Genomic DNA, 20,842 nt, shown 5'->3' on the forward strand with positions numbered 1-20,842 from the left:
ATCACACAAGACTCATTTATGTCTTTAGGGTCCCTGGTCTTTGCTGTTACTGTCACTGACGAGGACTCAGGTTCCAACGCCCAGCTGCACTACTCCCTTATAGGGCGCAACTCTGAGAAGTTCAAGATTGACCCTGTCAGAGGTGCCATCACTGCCAATGAGAAGCTAACTGGAAGCTCAGAAGTTACCCTGACAGTTCGAGTAAAAGACGGTGGTGCTAACCCCAAAACAGACACCACCACCGTGACTGTCCGCTTCGTTACTGGAGGAAACTTCCCTGTAATCAAACTAAAGGAGCATGCATTCACATTCCCTGAGAGCCAGCCAACCAACCATGTTGTTACAACAGTGACTGGGTCTTCTATGAGGGGTGGACCGTTGTCATATTATATCGCCAGTGGCAACCTGGATTATGCCTTTCATATTGACCAGCTATCAGGCGAGTTGTCTATCAGACATCCTCTAGATTATGAACACATTCAGAAGTATGTTCTCTGGATTGAGGCCAGAGATCAGGGCTTCCCACCTTATTCCTCATATGAGAAAGTGGAAATAACGGTGCTGGACGTGAATGACAATCACCCAGTGTTTGATAAGGATCCCTTCCATTCTGAGATACTGGAGAACCTTTCACCTCAGCGGGTGCTGATGGTCTCTGCTGTAGATCTGGACAGCGGGCCCAATGGACAGCTTGAATACGCCATCATTGATGGCAACAAGGAGAACAGTTTCAGCATTAATAGAGCGACTGGTGAAATACGAACCACCAGGCCACTGGACCGGGAGAAGGTGGCTCAGTACACTTTGAAAGTCAAAGCCACTGACCGGGGGTTGCCACCAAAAAACACAGCAGTCAAAGTGCTAATCCACGTACTGGATGTGAATGACAATGCTCCTAGGTTTTCCAAGATATTTAGCGCCACAGTGGCTGAAAATGCCCCAGTGGGTTACACTGTCACCAGAGTCACCACCACAGACGAGGATGCTGGTTCAAATGCCGTTAGTCGATATTCAATTACAGATACGAGCCTTCCATTCAGTATTAATCCAAACACAGGAGACATAACAATAAGTAGGCCACTCAACAGAGAAGACACAGATCATTATATTGTCAAAGTGTCTGCCCATGACTCTGGCTGGACAGTAAGCACAGATGTCACCATATTTATAACGGATATTAACGATAATGCCCCCAGATTTAGTCGTCCCTCTTACTATCTGGACTACCCTGAGCTCACTGAGGTGGGTTCCCTGGTCACACAGGTGTCTGCCATAGATCCTGACGAGGATTTCAATGGCAAGATTTTTTATTTCATTCGGTCCCAGTCAGAGTATTTCAGAATTAACGCCAGCTCAGGAGAGATATTTGTGAAGCAGCAGTTAAAATATCAGAACTCGACAGGTGCCAGTAGTATAAATATAAATCGCCATAGCTTCATTGTCACAGCCTCAGACCGGGCAGTCAAGCCTTTGATGAGTGAGACGACAGTAATTGTAAACATTGTTGACAGCAACGATAATCCCCCTGAGTTTGATTTGCCTAGCTACTTTACTCCTGTCACTAAAAGTGTCAAGGTTGGCACCAGACTGATTAAGGTTGTAGCTTATGACAAAAAAGACTTTGGCCTTAATTCTGAGGTTGAGTATTTGATAACAGGTGGAAATAGCTCTAGTAAATTCAAACTAGATAAAACAAGTGGATGGATTACTGTTGCCTCCTCCCTTACATCCGACATGAACAAAATCTTCCTCATTGACACCACAGCGAGTGACAGAGGAAATCCTCCTTTGTCGGCGCGAACATCCGTGCGAATTGCAGTCACAGAGGAAAACCACCATACGCCTGAGTTCTCACAAAGCCAAATCTCAGCTACTGTACCAGAAAGCCTTGCTGTGGGAACAGCAATAAGGACCCTGTCTGCCAGAGACAAAGACAAAGAAATGAATGGCCTTATCACATACAATATTACTTCAGGCAACGACAAGGGTCTGTTTTCTCTTAATGGTAAAACTGGAGTGTTATCCCTAGCTCGCCCGCTGGACTTTGAAGAGAAGCAACAACATGAGCTTCGAGTTTCAGCCACTGATGGTGGTTGGATTGCGAAAACAAGCTATGTCTCCGTCACAATACATGTGACTGATGTGAATGACAACCCTCCTGTGTTTGATCCTAACGAGTACTTCCCTATTGTACAGGAGAACGTTCCCAGTGGCACCACTGTGGTCAAAATGAATGCTACAGATCGCGACTCGGGAGCTAACGCAGTCATGGCTTATGTGATACAGTCATCAGACAGTGACCTCTTTGTTATTGACCCGAACACGGGCACCATCACCACCCAGGGCTTCTTGGATTACGAGGCTAAGCAGGTCTACCATTTAACAGTAAAGGCCTTCAATGTCCCAGACGAGGAGCGTTGCAGCTTTGCCAATGTCAACATTCAGCTAAAGGGAGCCAATGAATACGTACCCCGCTTTGTCTCCAAACAGTACTACTTTGAAATCTCTGAAGCTGCTCCAAAAGGTACAGTGGTCGGGGAAGTGTTCGCCAGTGATCGAGACCAAGGAGATGATGGAGTGGTTTACTACCTCATTTTTGGGAAGAGCAGAAAGAAGGGCTTTGGCATCAACAAGAAAACAGGCCAGATTTATGTTACAGGTACTCTAGACCGTGAGAAAGAGGAAAAGATTTCACTGAAGGTATTGGCAAAGAATGCAGGAAGCATCCGTGGGGCAGATATTGACGAGGTGTTTGTGAACATCACAATTCTTGATGCCAACGATCCTCCTGTTTTTACCCAAGAACTGTATGATGTGCAGGTTAGTGAAGGTCTCTCACCTGGTGGTCTGGTTACTTTTGTGAGTGCTGAAGACTCAGACTCTGTCCCAAGCTGGAGCAGATTTTCATACTCCATTGCTCCTGAGTTTGATAAAAATGTTTTCACTATCAACTCAAAAACTGGCCAAGTGTCTGTGGCTGCAGAGTTAGACAGAGAAACAACTCCTGTGTATAATCTAACAGTCCTTGCTGTAGATACTGGCACACCTCCTGCAACCGGAAGCACCACCGTGATTGTGAATCTGGAAGATATCAATGATAACGGTCCAACTTTGACAACCGTCTACGCTGAGGTAATGGAGAATCAGAGAGCCAGCACTGCAGTAGCAACACTAACAGCGTCTGACCCAGATCTACCACCCAACCAAGGCCCTTTCTTATTCAGCCTTCTCAGTTCTGGATCTGCCAACAGCTACTTCAGCCTTAGTCCAGCTGGAGTGTTAACCACCAGTCGGGAGATCGACAGAGAACAAATTAGTGACTTCTACCTCTCTGTTGTGATCAAGGACTCTGGTGTGCCTCAAATGTCCTCCACAGGAACAATTCACGTCAAAATAAATGATCAAAATGACAATCCCTCAGAGCCAAGGTCCATGGAAATCTTTGTCCACTACTTTGGGAACATGTTTCCTGGAGGTTCTTTGGGAGATGTCAAACCCCAAGATCCTGACATTCAGGATAGATTCCACTGCTCCCTTATTCCTCCGTCCTCCGGTTTGTTTAGTATCCCAACTGGAACGTGTAACCTTAACTCTAAGGCCCGCTCAACAGATGGAACTTTTGAACTGACCATCCGTAGCAGTGATGGTGTCCACGGTTCAGTCAGCAATACAGCCCGAGTCCTCTTCATGGGTTTCACGAATGCCACAGTGGACAACAGTATACTCATCCGACTCCACTCTCAAGGAGTCAAAAGCTTCCTTACCAACCACTACCTCAGCTTCCTACGCATTGCCAACTCTCAGCTAGCAGGACTAGGCACAGGGGTGCTACTTTATGGAGCGTTTGAACTCAACAATCAGACTTTCCTAATGGCAGCTGTGAAACGGGGCCACGGACAATATGTCAACCCCAGCGGCGTGGCCACATTCTTCCAGAGTATCAAAGACATTTTATATAGACAGAGCGGGGTGCAAATAGATGCGGTCGACCATGATCCTTGCACACGTAACCCGTGCCAGAATGGAGGCAGCTGCAAGAGGCGTCTCAGTGTCGGGCCTGATATGAAGACAGAAGAAAGTGTCCCAGTGATCCTTGTTTCCAACCACCCCCTGCAGCCCTATGCCTGCAGCTGCAGGCCAGGATACACAGGGGCTCTGTGTGAGACAGACATCGACGAGTGCCAGCCATCACCCTGCCACAATGGCGGCACCTGCCACAATCTGGTGGGGGGTTTCTCCTGCACCTGTCCTGAAGGTTTTACCGGGATGGCCTGTGAGAGGGATATCAACGAATGCCTTTCCAATCCATGCAAGAACGGGGCGCTGTGCCAGAACTTCCCCGGCGGCTTCAACTGCCTCTGCAAATCCGGCTTTGCAGGTACTATACACTCAAGAGCCACATTTTATGTCTGACCACACAGTCACTTGTGTTAGGCTTTGAAAAAAACATGTACACACATACACACTGACACTCACACAACACATGGCTGTGGGTCCAAGGAAAATATTTGCTTCTGAATGTTTCCAAGAGGTGTTGTGGCCATAGCATACAAGCATGGCTGCCAAAAACAGTTTAGTTTTCAGATTACTAGTTGGGGGGTATCAGCTGTGATGCATATCAGCCTGCCATGTTTGCTTTAATAAATAGGATGATGCGAAGCTGACCGTAGTCAGGACTTGAGTATATATTCCACACGCAGTTCAGCAGTATCACATTTCATTGTGTGCCTTCATGTGCATGCAGCTATGACCACACACAGATACATTTCTAATCCAACTGTATACCGAAGGATTTCTTAATCAAGGATTTCTCATTTGGCTCCGTTTTGAGTTGTATGACAAATGAGCAGCTTTATAAAAGCCCCAATCAGGCCTTTTCGTTTGGAAATGTAATGAATACACTGCATTATTACCCTTGATAAAAGGGGAGTGTATTTTAAGTGGAATTACTTAAACAGTCATTTGAATCTTGCGTGCTGTCCAGCCGCTGACTCCAGCATCTGAAAGACATTTTCAAAGCGGGCTGTAGCAGGCGATTTGCCTCAAGTCAAGTCATTACTGTCCTTTTTTATTATGACGATAAAAAATGACCACAAATCTTTAGGTTTCATCAAGATAAATGACCCTCCTGAAGAAATGCACCTATTGACTTACAGTAGTTTGCATGCCCTCACAATGAACTCTCAACTTCCTGTTTTCCCCGCCTGGTTTTTGGCAGCAGAATCTATCTCCATTAAGCAACTTGTCTCAGGATTTACAGCCTAGAATATATTTGCTGAAGTTCATTGTCAGTGTTTTTGTATTGTACCATGCCTGAATCCTTTGCTGTCTTTCCCCAGTCCATTATTTTTTTGTCACATTCCTTATCATGATGTTAAACCTTTCAATTCATTTGGAGGTTTGCCTATATATGTGACAGCGATTCATGTACATTGCAACTGTTTGTCTTTCTGCACTGCAAAAAAACAGCCTTATCCAAACGTAATTTGATCTTGCAACGAATTTGAAAATCTGATTATTCTCAGTGAGAAGAATCTGCCAATTGAGTGAGATCATTTCTTTTTTCCTATGAAAGTTTCAAGATGTTGTTTTGGATCAAATGATGTCATCTTGGACAAGTGATTTTTTATTCCCAAATAGTATCACTTGTTTCAAGAAACATTTTAAAATAAGTGAAACTGCATTAAGACAGGAAAAATTATATCTTCTTATATCCAATTATATATTTTATGGTTGTTTCAGCAAAAATAAGATTTTAGGACTCACTACAAGTTTAAATGATTTGTTGGAGCCCAGTTTTTTGCAGTGTATTTCTCAGCTGTGAGGTGATGAAAGGCCTGCATGACTTGGCCTGTGGGGAAAGTGAACTGTGTTCCCCTCAGGGTTTTCCTGTGTTGTCTGCCACCCCATCCATTTTAATTTGTGTTGTTCTGTGAACCCAGGCAAAACGTGTGATTCCATCATCAATCACTGTGAGTGTAACCCTTGTTTTAATGGCGGGTCCTGTCAGAATCGGGTGGATGGATATTACTGTCATTGTCCATTTGGTAAGTAATAGTAGGAAACTTTTTAGGGTATTAGCGAGCCCTGGTAAATTGAAAAGCAAGATGGACATTTCAGACATGCAATCTTCCTAAGAAAAGAAAGTTATGCCATTATTAATCCATGATTATTTAAACAAATGTGGACACTGTCATTTCATTTTGTGTCTCCATTTTTCATGCTTTGTATTGTTGCTGTCGTCAATATGCCTCCAATTTGGGAAAAAAGAATAACTTTAACTTTTCAAAGATGCAAGATTATGATCTGACAGCAGTGATATCTGCTTTGTTACTACGAAACATATAATTTAGCTCAATAAAGATTCTGTTTTATCTGTGGATATTTTTATCACAGCAACACCGTGAATCATTCATTGGCTTCCTCTCTGAGTCCTCTTTGGGTCTGTTTTTGTCCTCAGGGGTTTTCGGCAAACACTGTGAACTGAACAGCTATGGCTTTGAGGAGCTCTCCTACATGGAGTTTCCGTCTCTGGATCCCAACAATAACTACATATATATCAAGTTTGCCACCCTGAAGAGCAATGCGCTGCTTATGTACAACCACGATAACCAGACCGGAGACAAGGCGGAGTTCCTGGCTCTGGAGATCTTCGAGGGACGGATGCGCTTCTCCTTCAACTTGGGAAGTGGAACTTATAAACTCATGACGATGATAAAAGTTTCGGATGGGCAGTTCCACACAGTCATCGCAAGGAGAGCTGGGATGGTAAGAATGTCTGTTTTTATGGTGAAATTAGCTCACATGTTAAACGTTTTTCATCATGCATTCTTGAAAAACTTGTCATTTAATGGCTTAATAGTTCTTATGGGTCTAGCAGCAAAAACACTGCATAACATCTGTGAAATGCCACATGGTATGGACTTACAGCATGGGCTGAACTATCAATAGCATTTATGTCCTGGACTTTTATAGCTGAAACCTGCGTCCAAATTTGGCCTTATATTCTTTTTTGCACCATCAGATGATAATTAAACTCCCCCAAACCACGGGTAGCTCAGCTTATGGTTTTCATGGTTTGTAATTATATTTTATTGCTCGTTGTGATTTACAATACGAGGATCCAAAATGACCCTGAAGGTTGAAATTCTGTCTCCTCTGCTCTGAATGAAAGGCTTCTCCCTGCCAGCAATGCAGTGGCAAGGAAAGAGGGAAAAAATCCAACCAGGCCCTGTCAAACCTTCTATAATGTAGCTCTCCTGCTGGACTTCAAATCTGTCATTTCCCACCGTGCACTGAGAGTTTCATAGGAAGCTGGTAAAATCGTTAAATTGTCAGTTTTGAGATGGTGCAGAGTGACGGGATGGAAAGGAATACAGCACACGTTGAGAACTGTGATTCTGTCTGCATATAGTGCCCTGTGAATAGTATGTGGAGGTGGCCATGTAAGGGCTCCTGAAGAATGACTGTGTGAAATCTGTGTGTGTGTGTGTGTCATGCCTCAAGCGCCAGCTCCGTCAGGCGGAGTAAAGAGAACCTGATCACTATGTTTGCAAAAGGTGCTGTGGGTTATTTTGCTGTTCCTGCCTCCTGAACCCTGAGCCAATGTCAAATGCAGACAGAAACCATGAACACAGTCGTGAAGGCTCTAAGTAATCAGAGGGAGCACAAAGTTCACAGATACTGTTGCAATCATCATCGTCCAAATCTGTTTAATTGTCGAATACAATAAATGACGCACAAACCGTGAGTTTCACAGTACAACAGGACCTCTTTTGAGGGTCATTTGCCAATTGTAATTTCAATTTAATATAATATAAAATAAATAATAAACAATTTGAATATGTAGACTGATATAAATGTCATCGTAATACAAAAGCTTTTCACAGTTTTATCACTATTGTTTGTGGTCAATAGTTCCCAATTAAAACTGCTAAAGCTACATCTGTGGAGTAACAGGGACAACAATATTTATGTAATGTTATCCAAAACCTTACTTTTAACTTGTCTTAAATTAATCATTCAATTTGATGAAGGCCGCCTGTACCTGAGTCCCCACCGGTGATAGAAATAAAGAAGAGATGGTTTGACATGAAGTTAGATGCCAAAAACCTTCTTGCTAAAGCAGAGCAGTCCAGGACTAACATGGCTGGTTATTAACAGAATATGATAGTCACGGGCAACAGAAAATTCAATACAAGAAGACTGGTAAAACACCGGTTGCTGAAGAGTTTTTCAACAAGCTTGAGTCCATTCACCTCCATTGTATTAGGGTGGCAGCAGAAGTCACAAAATCTGTGCAAATAAAAACAAAACTATGTGCATGCAGGGGTCAGTAGAAGATTACAATATGATAAATTATTATGAACAATTTGTGTGACCATGTGACAGTAACTGACTGTCTGGAAAAGATCACAGCTGGGAACATCCAAATAAGAGCTCGGCTAGTTTATTTTAAACCAGGGTTTTAAGTCAGAACATAAACTCTTGTGTGAATGAGGTTTGCAGATGTAGTTGGACAGATTAGGACTCGCTGTTGCTGATTAGCACCAGCAGCTAATCATCAAATTTATGATTAGCTGAATTATTTGTCCTAGAAACAAGCACAAAACAAATGCGTAACAGCAGTTAGTGCCTGCACCACAACAGAGAGCAATGCTATGGTCCCTCCATTATATTAGTCATGGGGAAAACAATGATCTCCAGTGGCGCTTTCTTCACATTTCCTTCAGTGTTAGCCAAGCACAAAAACACGCTCCTCATCTTTTCGTGTTACATTCGGTATTCATTTCCAAGTGGGGTTTCTTGAGATGAATATTTTTTACCACAGTGTGAGACACTTGACAGTGAGTGCAGTGCATGTAAGGCATGGCTGCAGCGCCTTTGATCACAGGAAAAGACATTAATAAAATGTTCATGTGGATCTGACGTTCTTTAAGGCGCTTCAGAGAGTCACGAATGTGTTCGAGACAAATGAACCCTGTTGTTCCTCGCCCGTCACCGTGTTGGTGTGTTTGAGTGTGTGTTTTACCCTGACTCGGTTCTGTGGACGTGTCCATGTGTCTGACTCAAGTGTGACTCAAGTGTACTAAGTGTGTGTGTCTGTGCATGTGCGCTTGGTGGGGTCGTGCTCTCCTGGATGATTTGTGTCTGAGATCCGGGCCGGTGTGGTCCATGTTTACTTAAGATCCAGGAGAGGTGGAGCGTGATTGCCCCAGTTTTTCAACACTTTCACACACTTTTCCGGACAGTTTCCTCACCAATCCATTTCTTTTCTTCCTAGTAGAGTCGTTCCCTCTCAGAGCACAGAGAGAGCAAGAGAATAACCCACATCTGGTCAAAAGCTTTAGTACCATTAACGGGAAACGGGAAATATTTGCTGTAATGTATGGCATCTTTATGCCACTCTCCCGTCAACCCACTGTGATGGAATGATGAAAAATAATTGGCCTTCATGCCATTTGGTGGACAAAGCTCTCACTAACCATTGAACAGGACTTAGCTTCACAAATACTCAGGGAGAAATAACTTTATTGGCTGAAGTAACCTTCAATGGGTGGAACCAGAACCCTGGAGTGAAAGTCACAGTACGTAAGAAGATATTTAGTCCGACAGACTCTCATGAGTTTTCAGTCTTAAAGATGTGCACACAATAAAACTATACTGAGGCAGGGGATCATGTTGCAAACAAGATGCTTTTAAAGATTTTTAAATTTTTAAAAAATGAAAGATTGATACCAGGCCTGTGTCTGTTCGCTAAATATGAAACTACCATCATAAACTAACTCAGCTTAGCACAAAGACTAGAAACAGGGGGAAACCAGCCTGGCTCTGACGGTAACAAAACCCACCTACCAGCACTGTTACCAATGTTTTTCCATTGTTCTTAGCTTTCATTGAGCATGTATGCATGTTCTACATAATTCCTTAAAGATAAGGCTGCTTAACTATCTCACCTAGATAGCTATAGAGTGGCCTGCTAGCCTACATTTCCTTTTCCAGTTAGTAGCAAGAGAGCAACTTCGGATAAAGCTGCTCTTCCCAATAAACTGAGCTTCTTTGGCTCCACATTACTTTTATTTATCTGATGCTTTTATCCAAAGCGACCATGTGGATACAACGGAGAATTGCAAGAATCATACAAGTACATCAACTTCAACAAATATGCTGAACTGCTTCAAGTGCTACATTTAGAAATAATAGGTTTGTTTGTTGGTTTGTTGTTTTTTTTATTATGGTATGAACTGATCCACCCACTGACATTGAAACCTTTAAAAATAAATAATAGACAGTGTACTGAACCAGTACAAGTGACATACTCACTCCCACACGACACAGACCATAAAGAGGGAGAAACACAGTGACTGATATTGATTGAGCGTTTAATGGGTCACCATGTGCCACAAAATAACAGTGACTGAAACAGCTTGCTGCAGCCAACTATGTCAACCACAGTCTCCCATTCAAAAGAGTCTCCTCCAGGAACAGGAACTGAGGCTGTGTAACTTAACAGCTGTTCGTCTTAAAGACAATCACGCGTGACATGCATGTGTGTGTGTGTGTGTGTGTTCCTGTTGTCGTGTAGGCTGCATCCCTGACTGTGGACCTGTGTGGTGATGACCAGGAACCAGGCTATTGTGCTGTGAGCAATGTGGCAGTACACACTGACTGGTAAGAAAACCACACACGCATACAGTACACAGGTGTTCTTAGCCTAGGATCCAACTCTACACATTAAACTTGAGAAACTCAATGCGTAATAAAGTTTCCATGTTTAACAAAATAATGCAAAATAATACAGAACCAATAGTTTTTCTGCACCTTTTACTTTACTCTATATCGTAGCAAGAGACAATTTAAACTATGACATTTCTTTCACAAAGTGGGTGTTGGCTAATAATTTACAACCTTTTTTGTCTTATGACAAAAAGCAAAGCAAAGATTAGGTGACTTTATGATAGAAATAAACAAATTCATCTGGCTACTCCACATATTCATCTTATGATCCATTGTGCCGGTCCTGGCCTCCAGGTTGGGAACCACACTGGCCTTTAGTCTGACAATAGGTGTCTTCACCCCACCGTATCTGTGACATTCAGGTTAGCCCTTTAGCTAACCAGAGAAAAACTCAGAAAATCACCTACTGAGTTTGGCTCAGCCAAAGAGATTAATTCTGCTCCAGAAACTGAGCTGAGGAATGTGTCTAAAAACTCAAATCTAAAAACCTAAAACTTTCTTTCAAGGTCTCCCTTCTTTCTTTCCATTTTTAGTGTTTACAATTGAATTTCCCTTACGAAATGTTGTTTCTATAGAGAAAAGGCGGGACGCAGCTCTATGGACAATTGAAGCTTTTATTTTTTTCTTTGCCTTCTGAGTATCTGGAAGAAAGCAAATTGCTTAACATGTAATATGGAATTCTCATACATTTTTGTGCAATGATAATACAAAAATGAGTCATCTGTTGTAAATATACAATATATGATGTAAACCTTCATTATATTACTGGATGATCATTGTCTTTACACACAGACAGCTCAGAGCCAGGCCCTGTGGGGTGAAAACTTGAGACTGTACATGTGTGTGTGTGTGTGTGCGTGTGTGTGTGTGTGCGTGTTTGTGTGTGTGTGTGTGTGTGTGTGTGTGTGTGTGTGTGTGTGTGTAAGACAGAGAAAGAGAGAGAGAGATCGATTTGGCAGATGAGGAAGGGCCACAGGTCTGCAGAAGGTTTATTTTGTAAGGGTCTTGGGACCATGTTGTTGTGAAACTCGCTGACCCGCAGTGTCTCTCTGTGTAAGTGTGTGTGTGTGTGTGTGTGTGTGTGTGTGTGCATACCTCTGACTACTTGAATGCATTTGCAAGCTTTTGGATTTCTGTGCATATGTCCTTTTGTGTCTGTGTGCGTTTAAGTCTTTGTGTGCTTCTGTTCATGTGTGTGTGTGTGTGTGTGCAGGATCCTGGACGTGCAGCCCAACAGGCTCTCGGTGGGAGGCGTCAGGTCAATAGAACCCGTCCTTCATCGGCGCGGTCAGGTCGCCACCCACGACTTTGTCGGCTGCATCATGGAGTTCGCCGTCAACGGCCGCCCGCTGGAGCCCAGTCAGGCGCTGGCATCGCGTGGCATCCTTGACAGGTCCGCACAACCCCACCCCACCCCTCCTACTCCCTCTTTCACCCTCTCCCCATCATCTCCTCTTCTTCCCATCTGTCCGTCTTCTCTAACCTTCTCGACTCTCGCTGTGGGACATCTGTTCACACTCTCAAACCCTCTCGAGAGATTTTAAAAAGATGTTTTTTTTTTATACAAATGGCAGATTTTTGACGGGGAAACCGATTGCAGAATTCTGGGGATTTTTTTGTCTTTTCAGTCCTGCTGGTGAATAGTGAGGCGAGGACAGGTCCTTTGATATGCTAATTCGCTTGGGGTTCTTTATGGGGTTTTTTGTATTGCAGCACAGGGAAAGAAATCATAGCTCATCTGCCCCTTTTTTTGGAGTTTCTTTTTCGGCGGACCCCCCGGCTGCCAACTGTGCGGCTGACTTGTCAAACTGACTGTCTGATTGTCGGTTTGCGTGTCGTTGTGTCTGTAGATGTCCGAGACTGGAAGGAGCCTGCACCGCCAGCCCCTGTAGACATGGGGGGACCTGTTTGGACCACTGGTCTTGGCAGCAGTGCCAGTGTGTAGATGGCTTCACTGGCAAATTCTGTGAGAAATGTAAGTATAAGCCTTTGAAGTGTCTTTTTATTGCTGAGGCTGCACTTTCTGAGGAATATTCTTTCATGACTATTTATGATTCTTCCCTCATGAGTCATCGAACTGCACCATTTTGCTTAATATAGGCCACATCACTGCATTCTGAGCTGTGCTTCAAAGCATTTGTGTATTTCATTGTATAAATACTCAGACTCAACATCAGAGAACTAAAACAGACTGAGAAACCTCTGAGACCCACAAAAACTGCCAGCTACTGTGTGAGGTGCTACAGTATATTTAGCATTGTTACCAATAACCATTACCACATTTATTTTGAAACTTTCATATCGTTTCTGGGAACGAACAAGATGATCGCTTGAGAAGTCTGGGAACCTCCACCCGGGATTCTTCTCTGTCATTGGGTTTGATTTTGTGGGAAATCTGTTTTTTTGTTCCATGGCACGAAACAGAATCACAGCACTTTTCTTCTAATACAAAGAACTCGCTCAGTGTTTCATCTTCAGGAAAAAGAAAGAAAATGCCAGGAAGTACATTAAATGACAAGAAGAAACACCCTCTTCATAGAATGGCACAAACAGAAAACTCATCTGTCATTTTACAGTGTTATCCATAAAAAACACACATTTTCATTTCAACTGTGTCTGTAAATCCAACTTTGAGGAGAAATTACACTGTGTCAAGGTTCTGTTAACTGAGACTGATCTTTCTTCACACTTCAAAAGTGTATTTAAATGTTTTATTAGCATTTTTAATGGCTACATATTTTGTGTTTGTTAGGGTTTCATGTAGGTTTATTAAAGTTGGTTTTCTGGATGCACTCATGATATCAACTGTATATTGCCTCTACAGTAACATTTACATTATTGAACTGTAGCTTCATAAAATTACATCATATTGTATATTAGCAAAGCTTAAGCTTCAAACAGCTAATAAACACATGACAAACTCACACTCTTTGTATTACATCAAGAAATTAGCAGAAATCTTTACATTTACATTTCGGGTATTTCTGTGAAGCTCTGAAGAGGGTACAGGTATGGGTTTCGAGTTTTGCTCAAGGGCACGCAGGCTGCTCTGTGAATTGACCCACATCTGTCACTGATAGGAAGGTATTCGTACCACTGGTGAGAAGGACCAATTTGTGGTTATGGCTGTTGTGGTCATATTAAATCATTTGCCAGCGCCGGAGTGGAAATGTACATTTTGCAGTCGCCTGTGAAACGTCTGTGAAGTCAGACAGGACTGAGGATATTCTCTGTCTTTCTCCCACAGACATCACAGCAGACACTGCCCTGTCCCTGGATGGTACCGGCCGTCTGGACTACTCCCTGAAGCAGGGCCCTAAACGTGATGTCCTCCTGAGACAGTCGCTGCAGGGCGTGACCTCTGACGCCGCCAGTACCAGCAGCTTGGAGGTCAAGTTCAGGACACGGGGCAAGAGCGGCACCCTGCTGCATGTGCAGGAGAACAGCAACTACACTACTGTTAAGGTATGAAGAGAGAGGTGGAGGTTGTGTGAGAGTTGGGCATGTTTCTACGGGCATAATGATGAGGCAATGTACATAGAAGCACAAAATAAAATAAAATACATATACATATCTATACATAGGCTGCATTTTTATCACATATCTCCTTTATTCATCAGTGAGGTCCAGTGGAGGTAGCATCCACATTTAGGACCCTATGACACAGGAAATGGTCCCATGTACACATTACACTTCAAATCAATGGTAAAAGCACTACAGTACGATTTCTAGCATCAGAATCAGCTTAGTTTGGCTTTTTTTTTTAGACAAATTGCATAACAGCCACTGTTAATGTTAGTATCAGGCACCAGCCATACTGCAGACTCACAAGGCTCGTTAGCTAACGTGCAAGTCATAATTAGCTCACGATTCACTCTTTGTCAGTGTCAGCACCGCTTTGGCTCATCCATTCGCTTGAGATGACACAGCTGAGGTCCTGCAATGTGGCGGCCAGATGATATGTTGTATCACCAACAAGCATTTGCAGTCATGAGCATGTGTTGGTTTGTGTGTGTGCAAACATACAGTACACTGACACTGAAAGGTCCCCTGAACCTTTGGACCTCATGATCACAACATTAGTTTAACTTTGTATGTACAGTATGTAAGTTGAAATGTATGGCTACATATCTGTACACCGTCTCCTTACTTTGATTCACCCCTTCCGACCCAAGTCACCACACACTCTCCTAAGTATAAACTATAGGCAAACGATACGGGTCTTTCTCAGCCATCTCCCTTTAGTTGAATTCCTCTTCATCCTGTTCAACACCCCCTCCCTCCGACTGATCCTGGGCAGCTGCCTAAAGAGGCCTGAGCGCTCATTCATCCTCTTCAATTTTCACCCTCAGCACCACCAACCCCCTTCCTGGTGCTCATCGAATCACCATCACAGCTTCCCAAATAGTCCAGAAAAGTATTATACGTACCGTTACGCCTAAAAAAGTAGAGGGGCAGGGGAATACATACTGTATATCGACATATGTTGAGAGTCAGAACTATATATACTGAGATATAAAAAACAAGATGTTTAATAGATAAACTTCATGATTGGTTTTCCAGGTTTAGAGCACTCAGTATTCTTTGGCTTGGAAGACTTTCAGCTTTTCCCATTTTAAATCAATTCTTCCGGAAGCTACTTATCATTGCTGATTTTTGGGGTCTTTGAAGGGAGGAGAGCGGGATTACTTTTCCATCGAAGTGGGGAGCACACATATGAGATTACCATACACAGTGTAAGCCGCAAATTTGTTGTCCATGCCAAAGTGAGCTTGATTAATTTCTTTTAAAGAAGCTCTCTGTCCTCTCTTTTCTGGAAAGAGCCTTCACCAGTGGGCGTCTGAACGAGCGTGTTTTCTCTGAAATTGTTGTTAGCAAGTTTCTGATCACCTTCTGGCTGAGTAACATTGGCTGCACACACAAGTCGTGAGAATATGATTAACTGCAGTGTGTCCCGCTGCGAGAGAGATTTATGAGCGTCAAGCTGCATTTTTGTTTTCAAACTCTGACCTCAACATCAGATCCTGAATGCAGTGTGGTGGTAGTTTCGTGGAGACTTAGAGAAGACTTCCTCTCATGGCTCATGATTGATTCTGACATGATAAGTCATTGCATTAATCAGAAAAACTGCATTTTTAACCCCAGTTTATGCGACTCCCCTCGGAGAACATTATTTATCATACACTTTAGAATTAAGAATTATAACAGTATACAGATTCAGGGATTGAGCAATTTATCAAGTATCTTATCCAGTCTGTCAACTCATCTCTAATCTATGATGATCTGTTTAATGTGGACATTAAAATAGAGACACATTTATATACTTACTTAATTTATTGAACAAGTGATACTGTATACACATTGGTGTACTCAGAGCTGCTCTCTGTCCACCACTTTGGTCCAGACTGAATCTCAACAACTATCTGTCACAGCGTGTGATCTTAAACCCTTGAGAACAAGTTTTCTGTAGTAAAAAGCATGACAACTTTTTATCATGTGATTTTGAATGCTTTGGTAATATCAAGAAAAGGGATCAAACCATTTTTCATGCATTTCAACAATGATTGATCTCTTTCACCCAAGAAAATGTGCTTTTACAGTTTTTTTTTGTGTGACCAATTACCCATGAACCCATCTTCAACTCATTCTGAGTGGAGTATCTGTGACCATTGCACTAAACCTCCATGTCTGTTCCTTCTCTCAGCTGAGGAACGGCAACATCCACTACATCTCAGATGCGGGCGTCGGGGGGAAGGTGGAGCGGACCGTGGGAGACGCCGTGCTGTCAGACGGCCAGTGGCACACGCTCCATCTGGTCAAGAACGGCTCGGCCACGGTGCTCCAGGTAGACAGCAGCCACCCCAGGGTCATCCAGCATGCCACCCAGGACTTTGGAGGTCTCAGCGTTTTAACCTTTTCCCTGGGAGGTATCCCACCCGGACCAGCTCAGCAGAAAACTGCAGCAGGTGAGGCTCGACAGTGTATTTGTTTCTGTCTATAATTGAGGGCTAATAACCTTATTTTCTGGCTTGTGACTGGAAGATCGCCAGTTTGATCCCTGAGTGGCAGGATAAATCTGGGCAGTGAATGCCCTCCCTCATTACCACAACTGAGGTGCCCTTGAGCAAGCCCCTTAACCCCCAACTGCTCCGACACAAAGATTTGATAAGAGAGATTTTTGCAGTGACCAAATAAATCATATATTTTGTGCACATAATGTATTTTTTCAATGTAGTTTCAAATCAGACTACTCCATGTGTGTGGTGGGAGTGGGTCATGTTCCTTTTAAGGAGCTGCTAGCTGCTTATGACTTTAATTAGACAGCTTTAGTGTCCCATGATGATTTAAATGCTGTCCCAGAAGCTTTTCTACTCTTTCATGAAAACATTTCATAGAGAAACACTAGATTTGTGTTTGTTTTGACAAGACATTTGTCATGTTTAAAGTCTAAAAATCTCAGTTTAGAAATATCCCTCTCCAAACCTAATTATGACAGTCAAACCCTTGTTGCATGTACACCACATCTACATGTATGTGTGTGAATGTACATGTGTAAAGGTGCTATTCACGTGCCGTGTCAAACACTGCTGAAGCTTCCAAAAGCTGGCATTTGACCAAGAAACTCACTCTTTACCCACTGTAAATGACTAATGCAGCAGTTTTTTGTTATGTTATGTATGCATGCATGTGCACATGCACGTACTGCACGTGTGTGTCAGAGCACTCAGCTTGTGAGCCCTTATAAATCCACTACAAACTTTTTTTCCCCCAAATGAATTAATACTCTGCTCTGCAAACTGCTGACCATATTTGGTGGCCGTCCAACAAGACTCTGTGAAACTGGCCTGAAATCTGTTTCTATTTGACACTGCTGAGATTTACCTGCTATGAATTTACTGTAGTTGAATAAATGTTTTTTTTTTTTTTATCAGAGTATCATTTATGGACAAAATAACTAATAATGATTTAATTTGACTTTGTCTTGGAGCGCCCGCCTCTGTGGACTTTTGGTGTTTTCGTCTTATTTCCATGAACTCTCATCTTAGTTTAGACTTAAATCACAGATCAGATGTCCTTGAGCATGAGTTAAGAACAGTTTGGAAAAGGTGAAAGAGAGGGTTTCCAGGGGGAGGTAATGCAACACAGTAAATTTCAGAATTTCAGAGGAGGGAAAAACTAACCTAATACTATGGACTAATATGGTAAAAATTAGCAATTTGAATGATTTGTTGACCTTTTTACACAAAGACCAGGGCATTTATAAAACAAGCATATTCTGAGCACGCAGACCTTTGGCAGGCTGCCTGTTAACCCACTCTTACCTCAATGTGTGTCTGAACAGTCGTATTCTGTTGTGTACTCACTTTTCAAGAGCTAATGAAAAGACACAAATGGATTTAATCTGCACTGGGATAAATTCAATAAAAATCTATTTACATCGGTGAGGCAGTGCTGTTAGGCAACACACGAAGCAAAAGACTGAATTAGACACAGAGACATTCATCCAACCCAGATGTATGTCTTGAAGCTATAATGGTTCTGATGATGGATTCTCTGTTCGAAAATATTTCATATTTCTTTCAAATTGGCCGGCCCATTTTTAAAGAACGGTTTCTTTTTTGAGGAGGAGGAAATTTCACAATTTTTTTTGTCCCAAGCTTGAACCAATTACCCGTCTAAACAAAATTCCTTTAGCTCTGATTATGGCTCCCAGTTCCTGTTATTTACAAGGAAGTGATCCAGCGTCGGCAGACATTTTGAAAACCCGTCAGTCTGGTGTCAATCGGAAATGATTCCCCTCCAGGCCACTGTTATGTCCTTGTTAGCTGCTGATGGCTGTTTCTTGTTATCTGAACCAGTTTTCTCTCTTATTCATTCGCAGGTTTCGACGGCTGCTTGGCCTATGTGAAGTATAATGGGGAGAACATGCCATTTACTGGAGAACACAGCCTCGTCACCTTAACTAAGACTAGTTCATCTGTCAAGATCGGCTGCAGGGGTCCCAACCTGTGTGAGAGCAGCCCATGCTGGGACGGCTTGATGTGCGTCAACCAGTGGTACACTTACCAGTGTGTCCCGCCCGGCGACTGCTCCTCTAATCCCTGCCAGAACCATGGCAGCTGTGTGCCGGATCCCCGCTCAGGTTTCACCTGCGTCTGCTCCGAGTTCTACACAGGCAACACATGTGAGACCTTGGTGGCTTGTCTAGGTGTCCAGTGCCCTCAGGGTACTGTCTGCAAGACAGCCAACAATGGCGGATTTGTCTGCAGCCCAAGCCCCACAGCCGAGACGATGGTCCTCCCTATCTGGGCGGTGCCCGCTATTGTTGGTAGTTGTGCCACTGTCCTTGCCTTGGTGGTGCTCAGCCTGATCCTGTGCAACCACTGCAAGGGACGCAACAAGACCAAAGTGCCAAAGGAACCCAAGGAGAAGAAGCCCAAGGAGAAGAAGAAGAAGAAAAAGAAAAAGGGTAGCGAAAACGTAGCCTTCGATGACCCAGATAACATCCCACCATACGGAGATGACATGACGGTACGGAAACAACCAGAAGGGAATCCCAAACCAGACATCATTGAGAGGGAGAACCCTTATCTGATCTATGATGAAACAGACATTCCCCACAACAATGAGACCGTCCCCAGTGCTCCCTGTGCCCCCTGTAATGGCCCAGAGGCAGATATTGAGCACTATGACATAGACAATGCCAGCAGTATTGCCCCTTCAGACGCAGACATCATCCAACACTACAAGCAGTTTCGCAGCCACACTCCCAAGTTCTCCATCCAGAGACACAGCCCACTGGGCTTCGCCAGACAGTCTCCCTTACCCCTCGGAGCAACGAGCTACACCTACCAGCCTCAGTACACCCAAGCACTGAGGTCCACCCCCCTCAGCCACTCCCACTCAGCATGCCCCACCCCAAACCCCCACTCCAGACACTCCCCAGCCCCGTTCACCAAGCCCTCCTCCTTTTACCGAAACACTCCAACCAGAGAACTCAACCTGGCTCGCCGTGAGGGCAGCCCGCTGGACCTGCACAATGACATGTGCCAGCCGCCGCCCATGTTCAACTATGCCACCCGGCTGGGGAGGCGCAGCAAGAGTCCGCAGACCATGGCCAGCCACGGCCACACCTCCAGGCCTGGCAGTCGGCTGAAGCAGCCAATCGAGCAGATCCCCCTGGAGACGGGGCCTCCTGTGGGGTTGTCCATTGAGGAAGTGGAGCGGCTGAACACTCCACGGCCACGTAACCCCAGCATCTGCAGCGCTGACCACGGGCGATCCAGCTCAGAAGAGGACTGCCGCAGGCCGCTGTCAAGGGTCCGCAACCCCGCTGATGGCATCCCTGCCCCAGAGTCCTCTTCAGAAAGTGACTCACATGACTCCTTCACCTGCTCAGAGATGGAGTACGACCGGGACAAGCCGGTGTCTTACAGCTCCCGAGTTCCCAAGCTCTCGCAAGTCAACGAGTCGGACGCTGACGATGAGGACTACGGTGGGAGGCTCAAGCAGAGGCGGTACTCGAGCCGGCGGGCAGAAGGAGGGCCTGGCGTTTCCCAGATGCCCCCTACTGACCAGCACTACACCTTGCCCCACAGACTGGGCCAGCAAGCTGGGGGCTTCAACTGGGACAATCTGTTGAACTGGGGCCCCGGCTTTGGACATTATGTAGACGTGTTCAAGGACTTAGCCTTGCTTCCTGAGAACGCGGCAGCAAAAGACATTGAAATGAACAGTGGGGATGGCTCGGTGACCATCCTAAACGAAGGAGAAGCTGAGCAATATGTATGAGACTATTTATTACGATGTTGTAGAATATGGTGGTGTTCTCCATTTAAAAAAAAAAGAAAAAGGAAGACTGTATATTTCAAGAGAACATTGGACTACATGTTTTTTACATTATTCAAAATTATAAGACGACTTTCAATGCAGTAAGGCAGTAAAATGGCACCTGTGACGTGACAGACTTTGTCACTAGCCAGCTTGGAATAGTTTACCAGTCTTTTCCAGGTCCAAACTCAACTGTACAATTGTGCATTCATCTCTCTGAGGCCTCATTACAACGAATCCATTGACACTGAATGGCTCAAAAAAAAAAAAAAAA

The 20,842-nt window shown here is 43.9% G+C and overlaps 1 protein-coding gene across 1 annotated transcript in view; it reads left to right on the forward strand.

Annotated features, from left to right (window-relative positions):
- fat4 (FAT atypical cadherin 4) overlaps positions 1 to 20,529 on the forward strand; it is a 98,434-nt gene extending 77,905 nt beyond the window's left edge. Inside the window, exons 9-17 of the mRNA XM_070912949.1 lie at positions 29 to 4,378; positions 5,943 to 6,047; positions 6,461 to 6,768; positions 10,586 to 10,671; positions 11,951 to 12,130; positions 12,588 to 12,712; positions 13,985 to 14,202; positions 16,442 to 16,703; positions 18,620 to 20,529. Coding sequence (XP_070769050.1) covers positions 29 to 4,378; positions 5,943 to 6,047; positions 6,461 to 6,768; positions 10,586 to 10,671; positions 11,951 to 12,130; positions 12,588 to 12,712; positions 13,985 to 14,202; positions 16,442 to 16,703; positions 18,620 to 20,529 — 7,544 coding nt within the window. The remainder of the gene's footprint in view (positions 1 to 28; positions 4,379 to 5,942; positions 6,048 to 6,460; positions 6,769 to 10,585; positions 10,672 to 11,950; positions 12,131 to 12,587; positions 12,713 to 13,984; positions 14,203 to 16,441; positions 16,704 to 18,619) is intronic.
- The last annotated feature ends 313 nt before the right edge of the window (positions 20,530 to 20,842 follow it).

Source organism: Enoplosus armatus, chromosome 10, assembly GCF_043641665.1.
Source record: "Enoplosus armatus isolate fEnoArm2 chromosome 10, fEnoArm2.hap1, whole genome shotgun sequence".
NCBI lineage: Eukaryota > Metazoa > Chordata > Actinopteri > Centrarchiformes > Enoplosidae > Enoplosus > Enoplosus armatus.